The sequence below is a fragment of the Haliotis cracherodii genome, unplaced genomic scaffold, assembly GCF_022045235.1.
Source record: "Haliotis cracherodii isolate W230 unplaced genomic scaffold, xgHalCrac1.p SCAF_8, whole genome shotgun sequence".
NCBI classification, from domain to species: Eukaryota; Metazoa; Mollusca; class Gastropoda; order Lepetellida; family Haliotidae; genus Haliotis; species Haliotis cracherodii.
Window position 1 is genome coordinate 56,777,315 of NW_027266341.1, and position 22,800 is coordinate 56,800,114.

Here is a 22,800-nt window from a genome sequence, read left to right on the forward strand (position 1 = left end):
CCATAAACTGCAAGAAGACTCGTCCCCTATCGATGAATGTTATGTGCGAAAATACGACAAACCAATCAGAATGCGCGTATGACTTCAAGTTCTTCGTCAAAGAATCCCTCAGGAATAATTTTTGATTTTACATATGTCTTGCATCTAAAAACATACCCAAGAAACAGTTAAATGTGTTCAATCATACTCTATAATTCCGCATGTCCCGATGTGCTTTAAATTGCATCTGAAATATATATGATATATGGGGAAATATGCGTGAACTATTTTGCAACGAGTTGACAATTGTTTTAGGTATGCCCGTTTGCGCTAAGACGGAACCCGGTCACAAAAATGGCTCTGAGAAGGGCACGAGTCGCTATTCGGCTTGTCCCGGAATAACACGAGTTGGTCACGAATGGATTAAACCAATGGGAATAAGGAGGGGGAGAACAAGTAAGCTGTGGTGGAAATATAGTGACTGGAATGGGTGTGACGACTAGGAGATGACTGGGGTAACAATATAACAATAAAACAAATGTGAGGAACAAAGTGTCCATTGAGGTGGGGAGGGGGGAGGGTGGAGGGGGATGTTATCATGATTGATGATGGTCTACACAATAGTTGAGTATATACCAGGTACTGACTGATCAATGGGCTATGGTAATACTATTACAAACATGTGACTATCCATATTTTGGTTAACAGATACTAACAGGCAGAATATACTACATGCAGAAAAAAATATTGATTGTTTTTGAAAACTTGAAGCCATTTTGTTGTTGAGAATACGACTATTGTGTGTCAAATTATGTGTAAGAATGTTTCACATTGAAATATTGGCTTCAAGTGTTAAAAAGTGGTTAGTAATTTTGAGCATTTTCCAAATGTGCATTTCTCCGTAACTCAGTTCATAGTTATTGTTGTATATTGTAGTGCAACAGTTGCTGTTTAACCAGAAAAAAAGGAGAACTTGCAAAACAGTAAAAATGAACACGTAGGAAGAGTTGCTTCCCTTTTTCGAACACCGACAAAATAGAGAGGACTACGTTTACGAAAACGGATTTTTTGACATTTTTTTCCAGTGCGTGATGATAAAATTAAATCATGCAGGCGCACGTATTTATAGAAATTCTTGTTCTTTTTAAAAAAAAGATGCTGTAATTTAGGACTGTCGGGATATGAGGCACTAAACAAAACAGAGTAATGGTTCTATACTAGTTGCTGTAAAGAACTCAGAAATATTTCAGATACATGTACATGTATTTGATTGCGGTCTGAAAATACTCGAATCTGAGCCAGACAATCCAGTAATTGACACAATGAGAACCACGCCTCCGGGTTTCAATACGCGCAATGAACAAGCCTGACCACCCGATCCATTTGGCCGTGCCTAATACAATTATAGGTTGCTAGGAAACTATTCTAACCCCTGGAATCCCCCGGTACTTTGAGAGTGATGTTTGTGAGGCCGCACGCTCTGTGTTTAAATTTCTTCGTATAAATCATTTGATGTTGTGTCGGACGCTCCGCGTGGTGGTAGGCATCTGTTCACATACATCTGACTGTCAACGGGTTCATACATGCTATTTTCGTCCGTCACAGGAGTCTGTATAGAACAATATGCTTCTTCCCCAGGACCTGTGTCGCGCGAGTTCACATCAAGTGTGTCGTACGTCCTGGCTTCAGGTTGACTTCTGTTGGTCCGAGGTTTTGTCTTTTTAGGTTTAACCTTTTTCGATAGCCCTGCATTGTAGTACACAGCTTGGTCGGGACTCTCCGGTTGGCGTCTGTAATAAATAAACATCAATATGTTCAAGGTAGACCACGAGGAACTATTGTCCAATCATTGAAATGGTCAGTTGGACTCGAACTGACCATTTCAGCGATTACACCCAATGGTCATGCAATTCAGCTAGTCAACGTACGGTCAAATATAATGGAAGCATTGAGTAATTTACATTACATCGCGTTAAGATCCCTGTACTTGTTTGAAACAATATATCAAATGTTTGTCCATTTTGATACGGATACAAGCTGGAATTGTATCTGAGATATGAAACTGCAGCTGATTTCGGAATATACCAATAAAATTCAACTCTGGTCTTAGATTAACGACAGTAGATGGTTGACATTTGATATTCCTTTCACAGTATGTCCGATTTGTAAAACAGCGAATATAAGAAGAATATCTTTTCGTCTTCCTTTGCTCTCTTTACAAACAATATCGATCAGATAATTCTTGTAATCGTGTTAATTTAAGATGTACAAATTTAAACATTATCATCAACTGTAAACACCGATTTGACAAGATAATCTCAGTATTTTTTTATTATGCTTTTTTACGAACCATGTCAATTTTTAAAGCAGTCTGTTTTATATATTGTCTAACTTTCACTGTAACCAAACGTGAAATTCTGTACGTGGCTGATGAGTGAGTGAGTGAGTATGGTTTTACGCCGCTTTTAGCAATATTCCAGCAATATCACGGCGGGGGACACCAGAAATGGGCTTCACACATTGTACCCATGTCGGGAATCGAACCCGGGTCTTCGGCGTGACGAGCGAACGCTTTAACCACTAGGCTACCCGACCGCCCCTTCGCTCAAAGAAGTAGCTGTGGAAACCTTATATGACTACAACTGAATCAACCGTCCCTTTATCATATATTTGCCAATGACTTGCAGCCATGTTTGTCTACAAAATCACCAATACTACGTGAAACCCATAGCTAACCTATTAGGGGTATTTAGTCGATACGACCGCCTCCGTGGTCTAGTGGTAGAGTGTCCGCCCGGAGAGCGGAAGGTCCGGGGTTCGATCCCCGACCGCGTCATACCAAAATACGTTAAAAGATGGTACTTGTTGTTACCCTGTCTGGCGCTCGGCATTAAGGGGCTAAAACAAGGACTGGTCGGCTCGGAGTCAGTATACTGTGTCTGAGGGGGGTATTCATGTTAAACTGTGGCCTGGTATCTCATTGAGCTAGCACTATAAATCGGCATCAGTCCGGACTAGTACAAGCAGCCACACACACGTACATACACGTGCATGCACGTCGCTATATAAGTGCAATGATCTTGGACGCGACGTTAAACCCCATTTCACCTCACCTCACCTCACCTCACCTCACCTCACCCGACTAAGTCGAAAACACATTATATTAAGTCAATAGCCATTATGTGATAAATACGATTAGTAAACAGGTCAAGGTTTATAACATGCATTTCAGGAGAACAGAGAACCTTTGTTTCCTCTTCCAGACAACAACTCCAACGATGATGACAGCAACTGCAACCACGGCGGACCCAGTCCCCGACAGAATCAGTACAAGGGTTTTTCCGACCAATGGATTACCTGAAGGGAAATGAGTGACGTTGAATACCTTGACCTGGTATTTTATGTGTATAGTCACACAATATTCTTATCACGAATTCACGCAGTCAAGATAACAACAATTATTCTCTCATGCCTAATTGGCGTTACATTTCTTGATTGTTGATTGGTAAGATTGGATGAGCTTAACACTTAACACTGCTAATAGAAAATATTTGCAACCATATCCGTAAAGAAAAGCCGACGTTTTCTATGAACAATCAAGCAATACTGTGAACAATATTTTTGTAAGGTTCCATCCGGTTTAAACCATTTCATCATTGAACTTTCATTGAAAAAGCCTCCTTTTGAAAATCGATTCATAGTTCCAAACACAACAAATTATCTACACACGCTTTGAATTATCGTCATTCTAGTGAATGTTTCCTGGAAGTATTTATCAATTTTGCACAAAGTTTCCACTTTCTTCATAATTTGTTTTCTGAAGAAAATACTTGTGTTAACAGTGAATTATGTATTTGATACACATTCAACTGAAAAACCCCTCTTATGGATCCAGACATCTTTGTTGAATTAAATTGCATATGGTGCAAAAACTAAATTAAGAAAAAAAATAAAGCATCGTCTTCGGCACTAAGAGTGAAGATCGATCTCGACACCCTGAACAGTCGTGGATGTAGGAATATTCATTATCTGTTTCACCTACATTTTAGCTGTGTATGATCATCTTATATCAGCCAGCTTGAAAACTGACAGACCACGGACAATCAGGCCATGGCATACGCTCATTGACATTCAGCCAGGCGAGCTACCAATAATAACAGAAGTCTAGACCTCAAGGAATTGGTAAATAGACTGCAGAGAGATCAGGTTTGACATACCTTCGGATTTACTGGGGACAGGAGTGTGGTTACACGTCTCCACTCCATCAGAACAGACGGCATCGCTTCTCTGCTGAGCTCCATTATAAGCAACTACCGTTACATAAAACGTTCCACAAGAAGGTGCTGTCCATGAGACCTCGGTAGAGCGTGTTGATTCCATCTGCCGTTAGAAAAATAACACCATATAAATTTCCGCTGTACATGTATACCATTATCGCTGACATGTTAATGCAAAAGTATATATTTCCATTACAATAAATTTCTACATTGAACGATTTTCATAAAATAGCTAGAATATTTTATATGTTGACTGTATTTTTATAGCTACCATTATTACAATCAAACAATGAAGGACTGACGTTTTTGGTTTGATTAAGGTCAAACAGGTCTCCCTGTAAACATCTGGGGCCGAAGGTGTACTGATAAAAGGCGATTGCGCTCTCCCTGTCAAAGAGCCCGTCCCAGTGGGCATGGAGCTGTAGGCTGTCCTGGTAGTCCACTTCCGGTTGTCCAGACTGACCATCGTGGACAATGCCAGAACGAGGGGGGCTCGCATCTATTGTGATCTAAATAAAATAGTTAAAGGTCCATTTTCACCAGCCTATCATGCTCATAGGAAGATATGCTTACATAGCCAAGAATGCATTTTCAGAGAACCTAAGAGCATGGTCAAAAGACAAATCATATGAATTCAAAATACCAAAAAACAAACAAACCCAACCTACTACTATGCTACATGTATGACGAATTTCATTAACCTTAAAACAGTGGCCGATGCATGGCTATAAATTAGATTTGAACCTCTCTCTGTGCACCTTATCGTGATGGTATTATTACTCCTTTTAGTGTAAATGCTAATCCGTATTAATTACCGGATTAAATTTCTTTACAAACACACTGAACATCCTTGGCTCGGGGTGAAGGATACTCGGAGCAAAGGGGCCTACTCGGACGTCCGCGCCTTGTCGCATCTCAGCTATAAAAGTTTATTTCGACTCCTGAACTTCAGTTCGCACGTGCCCCTATTCAAGATCAAAGGCTAGAGTCTGTGAAGACAGCAGCTGGCTACGTAACAGGTAGTTTGAGGCAATGTCTGTGAAACCTGGTTGGACTGGCATCATGGCAGTTGTATAGCTGTGTTAGATTTAACACCTGTGCCAGTTTGAGTTCAACTTGTAACTGCTTACTAAAAGCCTTAAAGCTTCACCTTGGTTTTTTGCTTAGTGTTAATAAATATTAAACTAAAAAAACAGTTTATCTTTGTCAATGCCCCTTGATGCAATCGGTCTGTCTATTTATGTTTTTCTCAATGTCCCAAGTACGTGCGCTATTGATGACCTTTGTGACAATGACGAATCGGTTCCTCTGTAAGTGAAGCGTTACTCTACTGCAGTCTGCGTCATCGTTAGCACAGAACCGTGATATGCGTCATTTCAGCTATGGCTACTGGGGTATACAAGCAATTCAATTAAAGGTGTACTTCGTTTAAGAACTTTGTTAGCCATTTACCTTTACTTCCTGTTCATTTTTCAGTTTAGCATGATTTGTAGCTTTGACCTCAAAACAGTAATCCTTTCCATCAGCTAACTTGACTTTCTTCATCTCGGCAGGGGAGGGTTTCACTTGGAAGTGGGGATGATAGCATCTGGCATGGGGCGTACAATAACAGCTACCATCCCTTGTGTCATATCTGGTGTTACAGGCACCCATAGTCTGAAATCATCATACAAACATTAAATATGTTATCATTTCGTTATATTTATTAGTTCATATTGAGTTCGAAATACAAACATTTTTTGTTCGAAATACAAACGCTAAGAGTACCAGTGAGTGGGTGAGTACAGTTTTACGCCGCTTTTAGCAATATTCCAGCAATATCACGGCGGGGGACACCAGAAATGGGCTTCACACATTGTACCCATGTCGGGAATCGAGCCCGGGTCTTCGGCTTGACGAGCGAACGCTTTAACCACTAGGCTACCCGACCGCCCCTACCCACGCTAAGAGCACATAGAGTTGTGGGGCAAGGTTAGTTAAACTTTGTCATAAATGTCATTTTTTTATGTCATTTTACCATTGACTACCTGATTCCGGATACCAACAGAAAAGAGTGACATACTCGATAGCTTTTAATAGAAATGCCATGAACAGCCAGCACTATGTCTTCATCTTGTTGTTTTTCTACGATTCTCCATTCCACCGCCTCAATTCCACTGTCTCCATCGTATACATTCCACTCCATTCTAGGATCAGAAAGACATGCTAGGTAGATAAAATGTTTCAATATCAATCTAAGGTAGGGTACAGGAATACAATTATTTCTTGAGTTTTCTCACCTATTTGTTTTAACACAATGGTAAAACCTTCAAAACCGTCGATGTTTATTGTGCAGGTCCCTGTTCCACAGAGAGATCTTAGCGCTAAGTCGATCCATTCCCATTCTTCAACACTGAGGGGCGGTCGGGTAGCCTAGTGGTTAAAGCGTTCGCTCGTCACGCCGAAGACCTGGGTTCGATTCCCGACATGGGTAAAATGTGTGAAGCCCATTTCTGGTGTCCCTCGCCGTGATATTGCTGGAATATTGCTAAAAGCGGCGTAAAACCATACTCACTCACTCACTCTTCAACACTGACTAACGACAGTCGTAGCACTAAGATCACTTTGTGGAACGGGTCCCTGTTGTTTAAAGATTAAAATTAATAACTGAAGTGACAAATTGCACATGGGTGAAACTACAATAACCATTCTTACATGACATCATTGAGTTCCTTCACATCATGTACGCTGACGTTGAGGCTGCCGTTTCTGGTGAGCCACAGGCTCTCTATGACTGGGGGTGATGTGTCGATGTGGACTGTCAGACTCTCTTCTTTCGTGCCCGACATTATATCATAGGCACGCACCCAGAAGCGCACAGTGTCCCCATCCACAAGAGAGGGTGTTATAGTTTGTGACTGACTCAGACCTTGACTGGTGAACACCGCTGGTGGACCGGTGATGGACGATCCTCCTTTATGGTCGACTTTGTAAGAAGTACGGAAGCTTGTAATACCTAGGTTAAAAAAATCCAATTTTACATTTGCTCTGGCTGTTTTTCAAGTAGAGTAAACTACGTTTATAACGAACACGCTTATAACGACCTGTCTTTTTTGGTCCCGGCAATTGGTTGTATACATGCTTATTACAAACTACAGTAAAGTACGGTTATAACGAACTCAAAGGGACTACTAAATTTAGTTCGTTATAACCGTAGTTCGTTATAAGCATATATACTGCATTACTAAAGCAAATAGTCGGGACCAAAAAGTAAGTTTGTTATATCCATCAGTTCGTTATAAGCGTGTTCGTTATAACCGTAGTTTACTGTACGGTTATAACGAACTAGAATAAGAACTCCCTTTGAGTTCGTTATATCCGTTGTTTACTGTATCACCAATGCATAGGCAAGACAGAAAACATGGTCAAACCGCCATCTTTAGTTGTATAACTTGACAACAACAAAATCCGGGCAATTACCGTCCACTGTTACTCGTCCTTTGTTATTCGGGCTAAAACCGCAATTTGGCAACGAAACTTCTTGACAGCCAATGAAATCATCATATTGAATTATTCGCTTTTATTGAGGGAAAACCTGTAATCAGTATTGGCTAAGGCACAGTATGATTCTCTCTAAAATTAAAATTTAATGGATCACCTAAGCGAACCACATACCAGCTGACATGCCTCGAATACTATTTTATCATCCAAAACTGGCTCCCACGGGAGATATCGCTGGGATGAGATCAAGCGATATCTACACTGTAGATATCACTGCAATGAAAATGCATCACAATGCTTTGCAGACCATTGTGACGTCACTGGTTACCATGACGTCACAATCAAATGACATCACTAATGGCTCTGCTACTGAAGCTGTTTGCAGTACTTTTTACACTGAAGACACTCCTAATTACTGTCTACAAATTGGAAAGGTTGAAAGAATGATGTTGGATGATAAATAAAATCTCACCCTCGTGTCTTTTGATATCAAATATATCAACACTCGTTGATAAAAGTGGCCAAAATCCTCGGCAAGCCTCGGATTTTTTCACTTTTATCAACGAGTGTTGATATATTTGATATCAAAAGACACGAGGGTGAGATTCTCCATATCCCACATACCTTGAACATTACTGACTTCATCTACACCTCTGCTTCCCTCCTTGTCATCATAGCCAGAGCCGATGTCAGCAAGAGGAGCCACGCTATGGAGCCACTTCTTGTTGTGATGCACTGTGTTGATGTATCTGTCGGTCCAGTCCACTGTCACTGCTGATGATGTCGTTTGCCACACTGACGTTGCTGATGCTGCTGTCGTCACACGGAGTTTTTTATTAGCCTGAGTGGTTACAGACGAAGTGCCATCATATATCAGGATCCGTCTGGCACTCCTGTAATTACCTGCCTTGTCATAGGCAGACAGGACAACAGAGTAAACCCCGGATGTCGACAGACTGAACTTGTCGGTTGTCTGAAATAAGATGCCAGTCAGTCTGAAAAACACGTACAAGAAATCTTTCTGCATCTTTATATGGGCAAACCAGTGAGTGAATGGGTTGCGTTCAATGCTGTTTTAAACAATTCTTCGGGCTTTAAAGGGAATGAATGTGCTGCCAAACGAAAAATAATAATGAGGTAAATTCTGGGGTTGAAACCAACGATCAGCCGATTCTGGTACAGTTGAGAGGACCCGTAAAGATCCGGGGTAGAATAGGTCCTCAGCAACACATGCTTTCCGTAAAAGGTGATTATGCTTGTCGAAAGAGGCGACTAACGGGAACTGGTGGTCAGCCTGCTTATTCGGTTGATGCATGTCATCATATCGATGCTCATGTTTTCAATCACTGGATTGTCTGGTCCGACACGATTATTAACCGCGATCCTATAACTGAAATATTGTTAAACAATAAACAAACAAACAAAGAAACAAACAACTGAGGGATGCAACACGGAGTGTGGCGCGTTAGGCGGTACGATTGGGGCCCCATCGGTATAAATCTGCTCTTATTAAAATTCAACAACACGTTAAAGATGTAAGAAATTAAGCGATTAGTCACTGACATATGGCATGCTACTACCGCCATATTGACGAAGCGCTAACAATTCATTCATCAGATTCAAAACAACCTACATATACAGAACTCCCCACAGAGCTTGTCAACGTCTTCCTGTCAATCCGGCGTTTATCTCTGAGTACATCTCCAACAGCGTGGAGTTCAAACACATCCCTCACAAAGTGGTCAACACCTGCATTGGCATCTGACCAGCCACTCCAGCGGAGATTCACTGTTGGCTGAAAGAAAGATGGAATATATATTTACGAATGCAAACAGACAAAAAGAAGGTTGTAAGTAAACTACGGTTATAACGAACACGCTTATAACGAACTGACGGATATAACGAACTAACTTTTTAGTCCCGACTACTTGCTGTAGTTATGCTGTATATATGCTTATAACGAAGTACGGTTATAACGAACTAAAATAAGTAGTCCCTTTGAGTTCGTTATAACCGTAGTTTACTGTAACTTAATAAGTAACACTGAGGAATACGTACTGTAGTGATGACATTGGGAGCTGTCAACATGCTGCTGATACAGGCAGTATTACCAGTACAGTGATAGGGAGCCACCAGGTCAATGGTCATTGTAAAGGTGCGGGTCTGTGTGGCACCGCTGTAGTAGTGGGTCACTAGGTTCTTTGTCTCCTTGTTCCGTACTTTAACATATCCTCCATTACTGGCCTTATAGGAAAACTCAATACTGGGGAAGAAAAATATTCATTCATTAAAGACAATTATGCTGCTTGTGATATCTTAGAGGCCTGCCCAACAATCTCTACTTCTTTTCTACATTTCGATTCGGAAACGTTACTTTCATATGTGATTGACTTTACCATATTCTAGACCCCACATCAATCACCTTATCCTCAAGTGTGATCAGGGGGCATGGGTGGCCCAGTCGTCTAAGGCGCCGCAATTCGCTGTGCAGAGTTGCGTCCATTGGGCACGCCAGAAACCTATGATTGTGGGTTCGAATCCCGGTTCGCCCCGATTATGTTTTTAGGTTTGTCAGCACCATACCCGTGCTCGTGGGTTTCACCGAAGTGGGAAACGTCTGAGACCTGCATCACTTCGGGCTTTCCTCCCACATTAAGCTGACACGCCGTGATATAACTGGAATACTGTTAAAAGCGGCGTTAAACCCAACTCACTCACTCAATTGTAATAACCCCCCAATATGCATCTCTTCTACAGCATGTTTACTAGCCCCTATTTGTGGCTAAATATTTTGTTCCCTCACACATCTTTGTGTTGGAAGGGTAGAGGTAGGACAGGCGCCCCTTCACATGTGTACAGGCCTGTGTCTGGGCTGCTTCTGCTGGCTCCCCCACAGTTATATCCCTTGGTTGAGACAACACGCAACCCTGGAAGACAAACGGGAACAATAAGTCAACCTGTACCTGTTAATGTATGATTGCAGCATGACTCAACTACTGTAATGTGTATGCTATTGATATTCAGAATGGTACGTAATGACTTACTTCTTTTAAGTTTGAAGGATGCATAAGCGCTGACAATGCCCACCCTGAAGCCTTCAACGAAGGCATGTCTGGATGGAGGTGTTATTTTGTATTCTGACGTAAACTTGTAGTACATTTTTGTTGGAGACTTGATGTTGGACCAGACGGTGGACTGAGATGGGCCACTGTTGATGCTGGGAGGTGCTTGGGCCGTGTCCCCATTGCTGGCAGTCAGGCGAAACAGGTTCAACTTTATTGTGGGTTTCGTTGTTACTAGAAGGTCAAGTAATAAAAAGCACAGAATGCACACAATCCCTGTGATGACATAACAAGAAGTGAGTGAGTGAGTTGGGTTTAACGCCGCTTTTAACAGTATTCCAGTTATATCACGGCGGGTCAGCTTAATGTGGGAGGAAAGCCCGAAGTGATGCAGGTCTCAGATGTTTACCACTTCGGTGAAACCCACGAGCACGGGTATGGTGCTGACAAACCTAGAAACACAGAGCTCCAGATAAGCTTTTGGTGTTGTGGGTATTTTACCCATACATTTTAAAATCATTGGGTATCAGTAATTCTACCTGCGTATTCAAATTTCTGTTACCCACTAGTTTTTACACATGTGGGTATTTAAGTTAAATATTTAAAAACACTATTCATCTAGTCCCTGTAAACTGGTGTCGTGTGGGTTCGAGAGCTTTATAGGACTCAAAAATACCACGATACTTCCACAAAAAAGTGTGATGGCAAATGATCATGATGTAACTGTCATCGTGGAGTTTGGCAAGGTTGACGGAATGCCCCTTTATAATTTCAAAATAAGTTGCTGATTTGCTAATCGAATACGCAGGGTTACTTCACAATATTTTGATGATACGCACAAGTTTTATTTTTGTAGCGTATCTGTAATGTTCGTTGCGTATTTGATACGCTTGGATTATATTTTACTGTGTATTTCTGCATTTCTGATGCGTATTTCACGCAGATACGCAGCTTATCTGGAGGTCTGGAAACATAATCGGGGCGAACCGGGATTCGAACCCACAATCATAGGTTTCTGGCGTGCCCAAGGGACGTAACAGAACAAGAAGGAATGTAGAACTAGAATATACAAATATACGGTAACGTCTTATGCACTGCGATCGCACCATCCACGTCCCCCTTTGATCAAGTTAAAAGCTTACTTGTCTGGCAGTGTTGTCCAGTAAAGCCACTTGAGCAGGAACAGCTACTGGCATACTCGCCCTTGCATGTTCCTGGATAACACCTGGTGCTGTCACTACGCCAGGAACAGGTTTCTGGAAATGGAACAATGCATTTGTGCTAACTGCAAACTATATTTCAGACAAAATGATAAAACCATGGAAGCAATTCCACATTTAAACGGGGCAAGGAAGGTAAAAAGGAGATAATAACGACTGAGGGAGTTTGATGTGCTATTCGTAAATAAGCAGAATGACAGCATACAGATGTAGCAACATGGAACAAGCATTTTTGACTTTGTTTGTTTGGAATTAATATATTCACATTCTGCTTCATCCTGATTGACTTGAAACTTACTTGTACATGATTTCTTGTTTGTGGTAAGGAGATATGCTCTTTTCCCCGGTTCGTGAGACACGACTCCATCACAGCGTGTGCACACCTGGTCTCGATTACTGGTACATTGTTCTGCTTGACAGTTGCTGATGGCAGTGCACTCTGAAGAGGGGGCAATATATGATCACAGTTCATGAGAACACTGCTGGAAAAATATTAACATAAGTGCGGTATTCTAGTCAAAAAGGAAGTATTGCAGTACATCCCATGTGGTGTACAAGCTTCTATCAATGTACACTAGACATACTGTTTTATTGTACCTGCACAGATGTAGATATTGTGAATAGTGGTTATTGCTGTTAATGGATAAATGTGTTGATTCTTTTGCTTTACAATTGACCGGTGATGACAAGTTCATCAAAACAGCCGAAGGCGGAACAAGCGAAACCACTCTACTGTTATCCCGGGTTCGGAACAAAGAATCAGTCAACGAACACTCGCTTCAAGAGTCTGGGCAATGATTGACCATAGATCAGTCAATGAACACTCGCTTCAAGAGTCTGGACAATGATTGACCATAGATCAGTCAACGAACACTCGCTTCAAGAGTCTGGACAATGATTGACCATAGATCAGTCAACGAACACTCGCTTCAAGAGTCTGGGCAATGATTGACCATGGATCAGTCAACGAACACTCGCTTCAAGAGTCTGGGCAATGATTGATCATAGATCAGTCAACGAACACTCGCTTCAAGAGTCTGGACAATGATTGACCATAGAACAGTCAACGAACACTCGATTCAAGAGTCTGGGCAAAGAATCAATGATTGACCACAGATCAGACAATGAACACTCGCTTCAAGGGACATACAGCAGGAAGAATGCAATTATTATACTATTCCAGACACTTCCGTGCTCCAGGAATAGAGCAGTGAAACTACCGAAAAGTCAGCCAGTTGTGATAGGACCACACAAGTGTCACGCAGACCAAGATGATGACTGTGACAGTAACAAATTACATTTGCAAATTGGACAGATATCATTGATCATTCTGACACAAGTACACGCCTGGAACACCACTCAAAAGATAGGTTGTGATACTCAGATGTGTGTCCACGATTCGTTACCATTATTCACGTTTATTTTGTGCTGGTAATGACTGTAAGCTGCGGAAGCCTTTTAGGGTCATTTGTTTGTTTTTTTGGGGGGGGGGGGGGGGGCGGGCGTGGAGGTTTCTTGAAATTTTATGATACATAAGATGGATTTTCAAGATAATGAATTTGACATTTCAACTTAGTATCAAGATCAAGATGTAACGTTGAATTTTAAAGATACATGCTAAGTTGAAATTTCAAGATGAGTTGAAAATTTAAGATTAAAACTTGAAATTTCAACTTAATATCTTGAAATTCCAAGATACCAAGTTGAAATTTCAAGATACTAAGTTGAAATTTCAAGTTATAATCTTAAAATTTTAAGAAAAAAGTGGCCCTAAAAAGCTTCCGTAGTTAGCTTCTTAACTCTTATCTTTGCATGATAACAATTACATGTAACTTCAGATAAAATGAACTCTAATAGATTTTAACATCCAGTTTTAACATAACATTTATCTTCATTCATCAATCACTGTTTCTTGTAAGAAGTGACGCTTGTATCCGAAACATTTTGTTGGATAGCTAGTTTAATGCACAGCAATGATTAATTACAAACATCACAAAACTGTATGAATAAGGAAATTCCTTAACATTTTTTTGGTCAAGAAACTATTGGCCATATTGTAACCTCTTCTTATCAGTGGGCAAGAAAAGACTTGGGTAGAAGCACGTCCAATGTTACGTGGTTTAACATTTAAGACACTGAGCTGAAACAGACTGGTCGTTACTATCACACTCTTCACATTGATTTCACTTGTGTGTGGTGTGGTAATTCCTTTTTCGATTAAGGCCCGGGCATATCATGCTTGTTATAGAGCCGACTTGAATTTGGATAGGATTTTTAGGCTCTGTGATTGGACTGATTATGTGTCATCGTACCACGACGACGTAAGGACCCGTGAAGATCCGGGGTAGAATAGGTCTTCAGCAACCCATGCTTGCCGTAAAGGGCGACCATGCTTGTCGTAAAAGGCGACTATCGGGATCGGGTGGTCAGGCTCGCTGACTTGATTGATGCATGTCATAATCCCAAATGCGTGGATCGATGCTCATGATGTCCATCATTGGATTGTCTGGTCCAAATTCCAATATTTATAGACCGCCGTCATATGGCTGGAATATTGCCGAGTGCGGCGTTAAACAACAAACAAACAAAACGACGATGTAAGATGTTGATCGTGACATCAGCCACTGGTTTATCTGAGCCAGAATAAAATAATGGCATAGCGCCATGACCCGGAGCAGACTTGCTTGAATCAACGAACCGACACTATTTTGTGATGTCCCTATCCTTACAAGGAAGTGAATAGATCTAATAACCGGATGTACAAATTATAAATGAGGGTTGCTTTCGCTCTATCTATATTTAATTAGGAATCCACGCGTGGACGGACTTAAGTCTAGCATTCATCGGACATAAGAAGGAAGTCATGCCGTTGTCCAACTCTGTTACAAATGATGATCACAACCACTGGTGTCACCGGAAGCCGGGCTCACTCTACTGTGTGAGGGCCAAAGTCCGGTTGGTTAAATCATTATTTCTCTGCATCCAAGTATAGTAGATAGTTATTTTGTTGTGAGGCCATTGCAACGCCTTGTCTGATGGTTGGCAAATGTAATGTGTGACCGGTTCATTGGGAGTCACGGTCCCCTGACATCGGAGTTCATTGACTACACTCTTCTCCAAATAAAGCAACTAACCCTTTCCATATCCAATAGAAATATCTGCATAAAGCAATATCGATTGTACGATTCCGACTATATCATGAGCATGGGTTTATGAATCACTTTCAAATATTAATGAAACCAGGTGTTCGTGAAAAGGTGAGTGTATCCTGCCCCACCGGTGGCACCCGTCACAAACGCATGCAAAGGCAAGTCAATTATTCACATGAAAAAGCATGAGCAAGTAAAAATAGGAATTTGCGACATCATTTTTGTCACTGATGCGTCAAATATGGAAATGTCCTCCACATATCTATCATAAATCAATGTGAAAGCTTTACTGAGGCCACGAATTTTGTAACCTTGATCAAACAAATTCTGAGCAAGAGTCGCACGAAGCTCTTTGAAATCTTGGTAAACCATTGGTCCAGAAAGAGTTAACTATTATAGTTCGCCGTGATTTGAATGAATTTGTTTCTTACTATGGCGTAAAACAAGATATGCCCAATGACTTATTGGGTGAGTGAGTGAGTATGGTTTTACGCCGCTTTTACCAAGATTCCAGCAATATCACGGCGGGGGACACCAGAAATGGGCTTAACACATTGTACCCATGTCGGGAATCGAACCCGGGTCTTCGGCGTGACGAGCCAACGCTTTAACCACTAGGCTACCCGACCGCCCCTGTCATACATAGTACTAGCACTGACAAATACACTTTCACATTTGCCCAACACTCACTCAATTGTGAACGCTTTAACCACTAGGCTACCTCACCGCCCCTGACTTATTGGCATTTTATCCTTATAACATGTAGATATAAAAGAGTTGCCTAACTCAAGTACGTTCAGGGATTTTGTGGACAATTGAGTGAGTGTTGGGCAAATGTGAAAGTGTATTTGTCAGTGCTAGTACTATGTATGACAGGGGCGGTCGGGTAGCCTAGTGGTTAAAGCGTTGGCTCGTCACGCCGAAGACCCGGGTTCGATTCCCGACATGGGTACAATGTGTTAAGCCCATTTCTGGTGTCCCTCGCCGTGATATTGCTGAAATATTGCTAAAAGCGGCGTAAAACCATACTCACTCACTCACTATGTATGACAAGTTAATGACGATAAGCTTTGTAGTGTTTCAGAACAGAAGACAGAACTCACTGTATGGACATCCTATATCATCCTCTGATCGATACCCTGCCTTGCATCTGGAAGTCCTCCGCGAATACCGACTGGAATGAAATCGTGTTAAATCTTCATATATCCTATATATGATTTCGTTTGTTGTAAATGTGTATTTTACGTTACGAATACGTTAATATCGGTTGTTCTATATACCATTGCAATAATTGTACAGTCAGCAATCCATGCTTGCCTAAAAGGCGACTATGCTTGTCGTAAGAGAAGACATCTCCTGCCCATGGAAGAGACAAGTATGCGAATCACATCCTCTTCATTCCGAAATATCTGTATTGCGTTTCTTTTTTATATATATTTTTTATATATATACGTTGTTATCACATTAATTCTAAAAAGAAAAAGAAAGGCATTAAAGAACTTAAGGACATTCTCGGCATTAGCATGAATTTGAAGTGATATCAGATATCCACGTCCACAATCTTTTAATGGCAAAGTTACGCTTAAACTTTTCCAAATGACTTGTGTCACAATTACAAATAACATGCATGATGTACATAAATGATGCCTTTTAAATAGAATGTAAAGGTATGACTCTGAAATATCCTCACCTGTATCTGGTACATCGACCAAGCCAAAGGAATCCACATTCAGTTGTGTAACGCCCTTGAGTGTAGGTATACGTTGTTATCACGTTAATTCTAAAAATAAAGGCATTAAAGAACTTAAGGACATTCTCGGCATTAGCATGAATTTGAAGTGACTCGATTCTGATTGGTCAATCAGTGGTATCCTCTCTCGACCAGTGTCGGTAGGTATGGCCAATGAATGAAATGAGTGAGTATGGTTTTCAGCAATAGTCCAGCAATATAACGGCGAGGACACTTTGTACCCATGTCGGGAATCGAACCCGGACGTGACGAGCGAACGCTTTAACCAATGGGCTACCCGACCACCCTCAATGAGATGACAACTATGGATTACAAAATTTCGTTAACTACAATATTCAAAGTATGCTGGCAATATATATTGGGAAGAAAACACAAAAGAAATCGACTGAAGCATTTCAAGATTTGTTTGTAATATTTTGCCCATTTCCATATCCGACAGTAACTTCAGACAATGAGCGGTGTGACGTCATAATTCTGACGTGGAGTGAAACACTGCCTGCAAGACTTGTTTCATTTCCTTTAGGGGTGCCCAGTGCTTGTAAGCTAACGAAGAACACGTGGCTGTGCTACACGCCTTTAATGGCTGTAGTGTAGAAGTGAGGTGTTATGATTGGGGGGGGGGGGGGGGGACAATGTTTGAGCATATCTTGTGTATTGGCTACTGAATATAATCGCCAACACCAAAGAGCTCGCGTTTTATTTTTCCATGTTCATTTGGAGATAGACCTACTGTGTTTTCACTTTAGAGCCAGGTCACATGTCGATTTAACCGTGTTATATTTAAGTGAGTGAGTATGGTTTTACGCCGCTTTTACCAAGATTCCAGCAATATCACGGCGGGGGACACCAGAAATGGGCTTCACCCATTGTACCCATGTCGGATTCGAACCCGGGTCTTCGGCGTGACGAGCGAACGCTTTAACCACCAGGCTACCCGACCGCCCCTTATATTTAATACGGGTAACCTCACGATGCAAATTCGGTTCCAATTCAATTTAGCTCGGTTGAATCCTCAGGTAACTGAAAGGGTAAAAATAACTACCTCTCAGTCGTATCGCCTGCGCCGTTTTAATTAGCCCGCGTAATCACCAGATGTCAATTAGCGCTGAACACACGTCAAACCAGTCAAGATTATAGTCCATGATAACCAAATATTGAATCCGTGATAAAAAAAAACATCCATAGTTCGCCCTTTGATTCTACATTGAAATGGCAGTAATATACAAAAATCAAGCAACTGTGACTAAATGAAAGGTAGCTGTTAAAGGTAGTCATCGACCTCTCGTTTCAATGGTTGTTTGATCTCCAAAAGAGGCTGATATCAACGTGTTATTTTTGGCGGGCGGAAATTGTCTCCACAGCTCCTATCGGCTACTTATATCACGGGTGTCCTGTGCTGAAGGGATTTACATTGTGGCATGTTCCAATATTGAATCGGCCGTGGGAACCACGGATAGTGTAAGATCTCGAAAAGTCTCTTAAGGCACGTGATTTCGTTGGAAATGTTTCTCAATTTAACCCAGCAACGAATGCTTGCCATGGATGACCCTAGCATGCACATTGTTCCGTTAGGGGCGGTGCGGTAGCCTAGTGCTTAAAGCGTTCGCTCGTCACGCCGAAAACCCGGGTTCGATTCCCGACATGGGTACAATGTGTGAAGCCAATTTCCGGTGTACCCCGCCGTGATATTGCTGAAATATTACTAAAAGCGGCGTAAAATCATACTCATTTACTGATCCGTTACTAAGGTGATAATGCCATGCGCTCTGGACATACCTCTCCATCGTGTTGTGTTTTACTCTTTATAGGTGGCATAGTATCAATAAGTCGTCCCAATTAGCTCCATGATTACATTTGGTTTGTTTGTTTGTTTGTTGTTTAACTCCGCACTCAGCAATATTCCAGCCATATGACGGCGGTCTGAAAATAGTCGAGTCTTGGCCGACTATCCAGTGACTGATCTTATGAGCATCGATTCACGCAATTGGGTTACGATGACATGCATCAACCAAGTCAGCGAGCCTGACCCCCCGATCCCGTTAGTCGCCTTTTACGACAAGCATAATCGTCTTTTATGGCAAGAATGGGTTGCTGAAGACCATTTCTACCCCGGATCTTCACGGGTCGATAACATTTTTAAATCTGTGAATGATGATATACTAAGTGTATATAACTTAGAACACGGCCGTCGTTTGAGACATGTTATCATATGCATGTATCACAAATTAAATGGTGAGATAGAATATACTTACGCATTTCGTTGTAACCCTGTTGTAAATTCACACGTAGTTAACAAACAAAGCCAGAGTGAAACAACATTATACACAGACATCATAGCGACAAACACCTCGGAACACGTCTGAACGCATACAACAACTACATGTAGTTTAACTCGACAAGGAAGTCAATTGCTAGTACAGTTAATTTTAACTACAAATGGCCTTGTCAAATAGCTATTCGCGATAGCTAAAACTGTGTATGAATCATAAATTCTATTTATCAACATACGTTAATTCAAAGAAAACCCAATTCAGAGGAAATTATAAACGTATTGAAATTCTATAAACAGTAAACTACGGTTATAACGAACTCAAAGGGACTACTTATTTTAGTTCGTTATAACCGTAATTCGTTATAAGCACATATACAGCATAACTACAGCAAATAGTCGGGACGAAAAAGTTAGTTCGTTATATCCGTCAGTTCGTTATAAGCGTGTTCGTTATAACCGTAGTTTACTGTATGTTATAAAAAACCTAAATAATGGAGGGGCGGTGGGGTTAGCCTAGTTGTTAACGCGTTCGCTCGTCACGCCGAAGGCCTGGGTTCGATTCCCCACATGGGTACAATGTGTGAAGCCCATTTCTGGTGCCCCAATCGTGATATTGGTAGAATCCTGCTAAAAGCGGCGTCAAACCATACTCACTCACTTAATAATGGATACTTTACCCGATGCACACAATTTTGTGTTTTTGTTAATCAAGAATAACAATATTTGGAAAATATATAAATTCGAAATTGTGCTTTTTGCTTCAGTTGAAAGTTTTATACGTTTACTTGGGCTTGATATGGGTGAGTCAGAAAACGATGGAGACTAAACAGACGAGGATATAGCAAGGAAGAAGTTCCGTTCAGACAGTGGTTGCATTGACAGACAGATACAATGCTGATGTGAAGCACTGAGGAGGTTTTCTCACTATTTGGACCACACCCATGCTCGCTGGTTTTACCAGTGTTACAAATGTGTGAGGTCTGCATCACTATGGACTTTCCCTCACGTTAATGTTAAGCTGGGTTGTGCTATAACCTACAAAACTGGCGTTAAAGCCGACAAACACTCGGGAACCGGATAAAGCAGTTATGTGTGACAACAAGAACTGACTTATCTGAATGTATAAATATCTGTTATCACAAATGCTTGTTTCCTGCAGCAGTTGAATTCTTCTTCCGGTGAGTATCAAACAACTCTCTAGTCAAGTTAAACGGTGGAATAGATAAATTATGTATAACTCCTAAGATGCTAGGTATCTGTCAGTGCTAGGCATCTTTCCAAATCCGACGCCGAAGACCCAGGTTCGATTCCCGACATGGGTACAATGTGTGAAGCCCATTTTTGGTGTCCCCCGTCGTGATATTGCTGGAATATTGCTAAAAGTGGCGTAAAACCATACTCACTCACTCCAAATCCGAATGAATCCAAATGTATCAGGAGCAAAATGTCGAGCAATATGCCACCAAACCCTGCATTTGGTGTTTACACATCAGGCCTTAAGTGATCCATCTACGAAGACGTCAAAGAGTGTCATGTGACTCTTGCTAGTTATTTGATCAGGGTTATAACATTCAAGGCTTTAATACAGCTTTCAAAGGTGGGACAGGATACACTAAGCTTTTCATGAACACGTGGTGTCATCACTAGTAGTAGTTTATTGTTTATCACACGAACTTGTACATGTAAAATATGTATGAATACACATTAATATACAATCCAGCCATGAATTGGTTTATGAGACACTCATATTTGTACACGTATAGAATGCATTAAATAGTAATTAAAACGGCTTTAATAAGAAATACCTTATGACATTGTTTAACTTCTTTAAAACATATTAAAAAGCGTTGAAGCTAAAAGTTTAATATCATTCATAAGGCATATAAGCGTTCTTCATCAATAAAATGACAAGATTAAGGATTCTGTACCAATGCTACATTCAAATGTTCAGTGGAGTTAGATATGACATCCATCTTCTTCTATATTAATATTGTTGGGTTAGATAAAATGCAATATTTACAATGCCTCTCGACATGTTGTACTGATAGCCTGACATGTACGACTGTGGTCTCTATAAATACTTTTCACCAGTGGGAGTTACCTAATATTTTCTATTTATGCAAAGCTTATTTCCATTTAGTTTTTCCTTATCCTACTACAAAGAGATGGGCCAATTACATTAATCAGAGTTCATAAAAAACCCATTTAACATCATCAGCACAACGTTGAACTGCCCATTCATTATACGACATTCACAACAGTGCTGTGATAACCGGCTAAAAAATACTGAAGAACATATTTTACTTTTAGACCATTTATGAAGTAACTCTTCGTCTGCTAGGTGTCAAAATGACTGAATCCAAGCGTTTATTACATACCTTGTAAAGTGTGTTTATTACATACCCTGTAAAGTGTGTTTATTACATACCATGTAAAGTGTGTTTCTTACATACCTTGTTAAGTGTGTTTATTACACACCCTGTAGAGTGTGTTTCTTACATACCCTGTAAAGTGTGTTTATTACATACCCTGTAGAGTGTGTTTATTACATACCTTGTAGAGTGCGTTTCTTCCATACTCTGTAAACGGTTTCTTCCATACCCTGTAAAGTGTGTTTATTACATACCTTGTAAAGTGTGTTTCTTACATACCTTGTAAAGTGTGTTTCTTACATACCCTGTAGAGTGTCTTTATTACATACCCTGTAAGCTGTGTTTATTACATACCTTGTAAAGTGTGTTTATTACATACGCTGTAGAGTGTGTTTCTTACATACCTTGTAAAGTGTGTTCATTACATACCCTGTAAACTGTGTTTATTACATACCTTGTAAAGTGTGTTTATTACATACGCTGTAGAGTGTGTTTCTTACATACCCTGTAAAGTGTGTTTATTACATACCCTGTAAAGTGTGTTTCTTACATACCTTGTAAAGCGTGTTTCTTACATACCCTGTAAACTGTGTTTATTACATACCCTGTGAACTGTGTTTATTACATACGGTGTGAACTGTGTTTATTACATACCTTGTAAAGTGTGTTTATTACATACCTTGTAAAGTGTGTTTATTACATACCTTGTAAAGTGTGTTTATTACGTACGCTGTAAAGTGTGCTTATTACATACCCTGTAGAGTGTCTTTATTACAAACCTTGTAAAGTGTGTTTCTTACATACCATGTAAAGTGTGTTTCTTACATACCCTGTAAACTGTGTATATTACATACCCTATGAACTGTGTTTATTACATACCTTGTAAAGTGTGTTTATTACACACCTTGTAAAGTGTGTTTATTGCATATCTTGTAAAGTATGTTTATTACATAATTTGTAAACTGCGAACCTTCTTTGACTATAACCTAGAGTTTATCCACCATGACACTGTCTTGGACTAAGGCTACTTCAGGTGAAAATCAGTTTGAAGATGTCAACTCAATAGCACATACGCAACATCATGAATAGGGCAACTGTAAAGATGTAAGTGGGGTACAATGGCAGTCACTTTAATCAGGATAGCAAAGGCGGAATACAGATTGTAAAGGAGACATTTATGTTCTGACGAGGATGAATTAATCTGACGAAGATGAATTAACTAGTCAAACACTGTTGTGT

General features: G+C 40.6%; 1 protein-coding gene across 1 annotated transcript; it reads right to left on the reverse strand.

The window, feature by feature from the left end:
- Positions 1-1,010: 1,010 nt before the first annotated feature.
- Positions 1,011-19,249, reverse strand: LOC139449558 (uncharacterized). The gene is made up of 17 exons (XM_071231010.1): positions 19,170-19,249; positions 16,858-16,947; positions 16,271-16,341; positions 12,317-12,457; positions 11,941-12,054; positions 10,781-11,032; positions 10,540-10,663; positions 9,795-9,999; positions 9,370-9,531; positions 8,361-8,709; positions 6,951-7,251; positions 6,319-6,442; positions 5,709-5,912; positions 4,559-4,765; positions 4,197-4,359; positions 3,225-3,336; positions 1,011-1,769 (listed from the first exon to the last, which is right to left on the reverse strand). Exons 1-17 carry the CDS (start codon positions 19,247-19,249, stop codon positions 1,466-1,468), a joined length of 3,003 nt encoding a protein of 1,000 aa, XP_071087111.1. The 3' UTR covers positions 1,011-1,465.
- Between the last annotated feature and the right edge of the window lie 3,551 nt (positions 19,250-22,800).